Source organism: Protopterus annectens, chromosome 13.part0 (genome assembly GCF_019279795.1).
Source record: "Protopterus annectens isolate FY-2018-M chromosome 13.part0, PAN1.0, whole genome shotgun sequence".
Lineage (NCBI taxonomy): Eukaryota > Metazoa > Chordata > Ceratodontiformes > Protopteridae > Protopterus > Protopterus annectens.
In genome coordinates, this window is record NC_056747.1 from 1,140,167,625 (window position 1) to 1,140,175,948 (window position 8,324).

At 39.4% G+C, this 8,324-nt stretch overlaps 1 protein-coding gene across 3 annotated transcripts in view; it reads left to right on the top strand.

The window, feature by feature from the left end:
• The window catches only part of DCAKD (dephospho-CoA kinase domain containing), a 474,430-nt gene extending 466,549 nt beyond the window's left edge, over nt 1–7,881 (top strand). For all 3 annotated transcript variants that reach the window (XM_044055123.1, XM_044055124.1, XM_044055121.1), the window contains one exon: nt 4,926–7,881. In XM_044055123.1, coding sequence (XP_043911058.1) covers nt 4,926–5,211 — 286 coding nt within the window. In that variant the 3' untranslated portion in view covers nt 5,212–7,881. The remainder of the gene's footprint in view (nt 1–4,925) is intronic.
• Nucleotides 7,882–8,324: the final 443 nt, after the last annotated feature.

An 8,324-nucleotide genomic window follows, 5' to 3' on the forward strand; every position in this document is an offset into this window, starting at 1 on the left:
TGGCATCATGCATAATCCTGGTCCCCATGCCAGACTGCATATGAGAAAACTACAGTGGTACCTAAAGAATTTATGGTCTCAACACAGGCACAGCTTAGAAACCGAAATCCCACTAATCCCATGCCTGAAACAAGAGTTCCTATGGTGGGCTCAAGCATGCCAGTCAAACCCAGGCTTGCCCTTCCACAACTTTCAAGCAAACCAAACCATCACAACGGACGCCTCAGACCTAGGCTGGGGGGCGCACATGTTGGACAAGTGCATACAAGGATTGTGGACTCCAGACCAGCTGCACCTGCACATAAACCAAAAAGAAATGCTGGCAGTAAAACTAGCAATCCAGAATTTCAAACCATTCCTCAAAGAAGGCCATTTAATGATAAGGACAGACAACACCACAGTCATGTGGTACATCAACAAACAGGGAGGCACTCATTCATACCCCCTATGCAGAATGACTCTGGACCTTTGGAATATGGCTCTGAGCTACAACATCCAGTTACAGGCAATATTTGTGCCGGGAAAAGAAAACACCCTAGCAGACATGTTAAGCAGAACCACCTCGGATGCTCACGAATGGATGCTACACCCGGACATCTTCAAGGCCATCACAAAGAAATGGGGAATGCCACAAATAGACCTATTTGCATCCCCACTCAATCACCAGATCAAAAAATTCTGCACAAGGACATGCCACCCACTAGCATGGAAGGTGGACTCTCTATCCTTCAGTTGGAAAGGCCTGACAGCATATGCATTACCACCTCTTCCTTTGATGCACAAGGTACTACTGCAAATCAAAGAGGATCGTCCATGGTTAATTCTGATAGCTCCGAATTGGCCAAGACAACACTGGTATCCTAAGCGGAGGAGCATGGCTGAGGGGTGAATGTGGTCAACACCTCTGATGCCTTTGATGTTAACTCAGAACAACTACAACATCATGCACCCAAACCTAAAAACCTTGCAACTGACTGCCTGGAACATCACATAACAGCTACTAACCCAGACTTATCCCAAAGGGTTAAAGACATTATCCTTGAAGCCCGCAGACCTTCAACAAGAAGGAACTATGCAGGAAAATGGAAAAGGTTTGTCATTTGGAGTACTGAAAGAGGAAAAGATGTCTCGAACATAGATATTGCTAACATCCTGGAGTACTTGGCAGAGCTTCTACATACGGGCCTGTCCTATTCCTCCATCAAGATACATGCATCAGCTATTTCCGCAGAATACAGCTTGATCCACCTGTCTTTTCGCATCCTCTACTCAGGCAATTCCTCAGAGGGATCAAGAATGTAAAACCTCCTAGGAAACCACCATTACCAGCATGGGACTTGAACTTTGTGCTAGAAAAATTGACACTCCCTCCATTTGAACCAGCAGTAACAGCAGATCTTCAACACCTATCATGGAAAACTGCTTTCCTACTGGCAATTACTTCAGCAAGGAGGGTCTCGGAACTACAGGCCTTAATGGCAGTACAACCCTTCCTAATCTTCCATCAAGATAGAGTGTCCATGAGAACTAATCCTACATTTATGCCTAAGGTGGTATCCAGAGTGTCTTTAAACCAGGCAATCCACCTACCTACCTTCTTTCCCAATCCACAGAACACGGGGGAAAGGCTGCTGCATACCTTGGATGTACATAGACAGTTACGCTACTACCTGGACAGAACCAAAAGTAACAGAAAAACTGACCAGCTTTTAGTAGCCTATGCAACAGGAAGGGAAGGAAAAGCAATTTCCAAACAGACAATCTCCAAATGGATAGGAAATTGCATAAGATTCTGTTACTCCTACCATGGAAAACCAGTTCCACAGAACATAAGACCTCATTCTACAAAGGGCTACAGCCACTACCACAGCTTTCTTACGAGGAGTGGCAACCAAGGACATTATTGAGGCGGCTACTTGGACCTCCGTGCATACATTTGCCAAGCATTATAATTTACCTCTATACTCTAGATCCCGAGCAGGGTTTGCCACTGCTGTATTGCAAGGGATCCTAACTACACCATAATTCTTCTTCCTCCTCCCCTAGTTTGGCTATGGTATTCTACCCATTTGTTATGACTGCAGATGCATCCTTGAAGGACATAGTACAGTTTTGTACGTACCATAAATGTAGATGTCCGAACAGGATAGCATCTGCAGTCAGGATTACCCACTCTCCTTCCCCTCTGTGGTACTCCTAGGGTATTTACCCTCCTAATAGCTAGCTGGGGGGGAGTCTCTTATGGTGTATTTGTTTGTATATATGTACATACATGCTTATTTTTTGTGTTTGCCTTCTACTAGTTTGGAAACATTGGCATTTATCCAAAATTTAGCTTTCCTAGAGGGCAACTGGCATCTGGGGCAAGAAACACTGAGGAAAATGGCATCGGCTGATGCCTTTATACCCGAAGACCAGCAGAGATGACGTCGGGTGAAGTGCGACATCAGCCGAAGCCGGACCCAGACTTTGGAATCCGGCCGACCGAGGGGCTGCCTGACGACAGGACAACCCATTTGTTATGACTGCAGATGCTATCCTGTTCGGACATCTACATTTATGGTAGGTATAAAACTGTACTTTTTCTGTCAGCATGAAGAACATACTAATGGAGGGATTCTGACATCACGATTCCTAGCCTGTCATGAAACTCAGTGACACCTTACTGAATGGTTTGTGTTGCTTAGTTCAACATAGCAGTGTCATTATTATTGTTATTGTTATTATTATTATTATTATTATTATTATTATTGTTATTGTTATTATTATTAGTATTATTATTATTGTTATTATTATTATTATTATTATTGTTGTTGTTATTATTATTATTGTTATTATTATTGTTATTATTATTATTGTTATTATTATTATTATTATTATTATTATTACTACCATGGGTTGGTACTACTATTTATACCATGTATTTTAATCCTTAAGACTTGTATTTTTATCCCCTGCTTGTTTGGAGTTCACAGTGTTCTTCTGTACTAGTGAGGTAAGTTCTGTGGTAGGGGAGTGAGCCTTAAAGCTGTTGCTGTTCAGGGAGACTTATTTAACATACTTGTAGCCACGTCCCTCTGGCATGCTGGGCTGACATCACAAGAGGAGGCATGCAGTGGCATTGCAAGGGAAGTTCCCATTCACTTCCAAGGTGACATATTCCTCAAGTTCTCATTCCTGTACATTGTAGCAGTACCAGGTTACAGTATAATGCTTTACCTTTGGTGTGCTGTCTCACCTTCCTCCCAGGAAGAGGAAATAAGGTGTCTGCATCATCATTCCTCTTCCTCAACAACAGCTCAGACACCTGAGCCGCTAACCGACCTTGGGTCAACTGGGTCATAGTAGGGCTTTATCACTATACACTAGTGATGCTAGTGAAAGGGCAGTGGCTTTTGTGACTTAAGTGTTTCCAAGAACCTTCATCACTTTGACCACTAATGCACTAAATCAACAGTACAAAGAATGCAAACTAAAGAGCAGTTTCTGATGTATCTATTTATTTTTTTTTCTTTTCTTTCTTCTTCCTAGTCTTTTTTTTTAGATGTGTTATACTAATGTTAACTTTCAATCACTGTTACTAAAAAATACAGAATATGTATTTCTGGAATGGATTATATGCCTCACTGTTTGTATGAAAATTATTGAATATCCAAAAGGGATTGGAACATAAAATTTACAGGTTTAGCACAGAGGACATAAAAACATTTAAAATCAACAGTTGTATTGGTGTATTTGACCCGCAGTGGTGGTGCTGCGGTAGAGTTGTTGCCTCACAGTAAGACGCTGTCCGGTTCGATTCTCAGCTAGAGCGTCTTCTGCGTGGAGACATGCGTGAATGGGCGTACCTTCGTTGAAGGTTGTGCGTCAGGCCTGGCAAGCCAGTACGTAAAAATCAACTGCCAATCATTACCGGACCGGAGTTCTGCTGTGGCGACCCCTAACTGGGAAAAGCCGAAAGACGCAGCAAAACTGGTGTATTTGATATGTGTAACAAAAGATTACTTTTCCAGGCAAGTTTTTATTAATGCATTAAAACGAAAACATAAAATAACTAGTAATAGCTGCAGCAATTGCTGATGCTGTATTTGTCAACTAATGTTAATTTTTTGTTAATATCATAACATTTTTGGACCTAGCCTCACACTAATCTTACAATGGAATGCTTTAATTTGATTACATTTTTTGCACCTTTTTTGGCTCACCCAGTGGCACTGTGACCGTCTGCCTGCTTAGTACAACCTCTTTTATCCCATTAAACTGAAGTTCCTAATCCATGGGCCTGCCTGGGGGGAGGACAACCTGGGATTGGACTTAATTGTTTTTAAAACAAGGGAACTCTAGCGTGGTTCCACTGTGGTATTAACAGTGGTATTTTACTGATGACTTTTTCAGTGTTGTCCTAATTCCCAGCTCTCAGAATCCTTCTAGCACTGGTTGCCTACAATGCTGGGTTAATAAATGTTCCTGCTTCCACATGAATATCAAATTTCCCAGCTACAGGGGGGTACTGCTTGGCATGCTAGTACTTGTTGCCAGCCCCTCCATGCTACTATACCACCGGGCCCCACCAAAAGGCAGTTGCACAACAGCATACAATACTTCCTTCTCCCCAAGTTGGGTGAGCTAACATCTATCACTCACTGCCATTTTCCCCAGCTAATTTGTTTGGCAAACAAGCCACTAGCAGAGTGTGATTACAAAATGGCATCCCTTCTTTATTTCAAAGTAGTATGATAAACTGAAATTAACGTTAGGAAGTTCTGCTTTTCGCTGGTAATGCGCATAGTTATGCAATCATATAGAACTCTTTCTGTGCATCTTTTATATATCTCCCCCCTGCCGTGCACCGTTCCGTACGTGCGTGGGGGTTGGAGTTGCCTTATTTTAACTCAGCTGTTTGTTGCTTGTGTTTACATTTACAGTGATCCTCAAACACAGATAAGTCGATTCATGAGGCGTAACAATTTTTCTAGAGCAGAGGTGGATAAGCGTTTGAGCACCCAGATGCCACTGGAAGAGAAGAGAAAGTTGGCAAATCATGTGATTGACAACTCTGGTGATCTAGAAAATACACGTCGACAGGTACTGCAGCTCCATTCCAGGTTGGAAGAATCACTGGATTTCCTACTGGTCAGAATAATTGCCATTGCCACAATAACGGGAATCAGTGGACTTCTCTTTGTCTTAGGAAAACACTTTTTGTTTTAACTGTCCCTCTGCTGGACAGTTTATAGTTTGCACAGTACTGTCCACATTAGGCTAAACAGTGTTTAACTTTTTTGTGAAGTAGACAGTGATTAACTTTTATAATACTGTTAAAAAAACAAACATGAGACCCTGGTGGAGTGCAATCTGCTGTCTTTTTTTGTACACTTACCTAAAGTGAATATGAGCATTTACACTTCACCTCAGCTTATGTTTTATTTTATTTACAGTTTGATTGCTGTTTCTTTATTCATGAGTGTCAGATTACCTTTATTTTTTAGCTTTTTACAGTTTTTATACTATTAATACTAAATCTTCTTATTTAATTTCTCTGTGTTAATATTAGTAATACAAACCAGAGATACTGCAGGGTAATACTGCAGTATGAAATTAGAAATCCAAGTAACAGCAAAACAAAGGTATGTAAAATTAAACAGATTTTCATATTCTGGAATGAAATGCTTTCTCCATCTACAGAGATGAGACATTAATACTTCGTTGTTGGGTTGTTTTAAAGGGGAAACAAAACCTTAAAACATAGCCTTTTTGGGAGGAGGGGCTTCTGTGGAGGGGTTGATCTTATGCATAATAGATATGCTGTTTGATTTCAGATCAGAAGATTGTAAAATTGTAATCAATGAACATAACAAGAGAGGCTTGCGATTCCCAGAGAGAGATTAACAGTGATCACTAGAAACGAGCCTTAAAAATCACCCTGTACTTACTAGTTAAATAGCACAAACATTGTTTATATAACTGGAGGATGTTTGTCAAGTCGAAGACAAAAAGGAAGGGAAAATGTGATTTCTAAAACAAAATAGTGTCAGATGTTAGGAAAGATAGAACATTTAATAAATATAAAGAATCTCAGAAGGGAATTAAAAAAATATGTGGTAGTACTAATTAAAGGACCAAGAAGCAGGAAAGGCAGTCAGAAAGTCCTGAATGAGAACTGTTAAGACAGTTCAGACAAGAAGAGTTGCACATAACCTTTTTGAGCTATTTAAGAGAACAGTGAACGACAAAACAGAGAGTAAGTTTAATACAATAGATGTGGGGTAGGTGATGGAGGGGGTAAAAACAGAACTAACACCTCTCCTTATTTTATCAAGTGCTTTGGGTGGCTAATGGAATTATTGCAAGCCATTTTGCAAGAGATTGGTTTAGGAAATAATGCCAAAAATAGACTAGATGGCTTTATGGGCTTTATGCCAGAGTACTTAAAGAACTGAGGAAATAACTAGTAGAACCCTAAACTAATAACTTTAACAACTCCTGAGGGTACAACATGGTGTAGCAGTTAGCACTGATGCCTAACAAGACTTGGAGTTCTAGTTCAGTTCTTGACTGGGATGCCTTCTGTTTGGAGTCAGCTTTTCCTCCTTCTGTCCATGTGGATTTTTCCAAGTGTCCCATTTCCTTCCACATCTCAAAGCCCTCTAGATAGCCAAAGGGGTAGATCCTGTGTGCGAGTATGTGTGCGTATGCCTTGCAGTAGGCTGGCAATCTGTCTGCAACTGAATTCTGTACCTTATGTCCATTGTGTGGTCATAGTTCCTTCCCCCTGTGACCCAGTAACAAATTAAGCAGAAAAGCAGAAAATCAAAAAATGAATGAATGAGTGAACTCATGAATGAGAATAGGTAATGTTCCTGAGGACTCTCAAGGGATAGATATGGTTCAAAGGGGCTAATATGTCACTACTTCACAAGAGATAGAGTGCAGACAAAAATAAAAAATGTTGGCTTGCTAATTTGATTTCATTTGTAGAGAAAGTTGTGAGAGCACCAACGAAGTAAAGAATTTTGGAACATTTATAAACCTGTGGGGCTGTGGACCCCAGGTTTCACATTGAGAAGGCTGATTGACAGCACCATATTGTTTCTACATATTACATTTACCACTGCTTTTGTTCCATGAGTCATGGTAAAAGGGGACCAGAGTGGACCTGTCTACTTAATCACTTACGAAATAAATTAAATTACGGACATGCCAGGCAAATCCAATAGACTGCACTGGATGTCCATCTTATAGTTTGACTATGCAAATCTCTGTTTGTTAGGTGAATTTGATAAATTTTATAACAGAAAGGATCTTTTTGTATATTGCGTAAAAATTGACTGTTCCCCCCTGTAAATGGAGTATATAAAAGACATGAGATCTGTTTATCTGAGTGCCGTGGAAAAATTAAAAGATAAATAGAATACGTTTTCTAAATGTACCATAGCAAAACATTTTATTGAACAACATTTGGCATATATTAGATTAAGATTTGCAATTATGTTTGAAACTTCCCCATCCAAGTGGGGATGACAGCTATACAGCACTTCATTCAGTAGAAATAAGCATATTATATTTTGAAATGTAACACATATTGCCATTAGGTCATAATACTGAGTTGATTTAAGAGAGTTTTATATTAGTTTTATAAAATACATTTGTGGTTATAGTATGTTTTGTTAGGTAAAACCAGTTACTTGGGAAGAGATCTATTTTTATTTATATATTTTATTTATTAATTGTTTCAGAAATAGGCAGTAATTTAAACTTACATGTGTGTGTTTTAAATTAACTAATTACTTATGATTGTAAAAGCAGGTATTAAAACTGTGACTCCTAACTCCTCAGTAATGGTTTTGACACCAGCAAAATAAAGTAAGTTATAAACCTTCATAAGCAGTTTTCTGTGTTTTTTTTTCAGTGCTTTATGTATTTTCCATACAAAAGAAAAAATGTTATTTTTGTAGTAATATTGTTTGCAATAGAGAATTGATGAATTAGAATATTGCCAACATGTCTGCATATGAAAAGGCAGATTTTGGTGATCTGGCCCTGAAGTGCAATCATCTGTGATTCCAGAAACAGACACTTCTGTGCTGCAGAAATATGATAAACAGATACAACAGGAACTGAATCTGTTTCATGGAAAACAGGCTCTTTGCTAACTATAGACTTTATACAGTAGCTCTTGTAGGCTTAACGGCATTGAAGGTTTCACTTTTCTCTTTCTATGATGGAGAGAAAGAACCTAGACAAAAAGCAACAGATATTTTTGGAATGACAAACAGGCAGACAGACAGTCAATATTTCGGGAACATGTAAACAGCTTTGTGTCA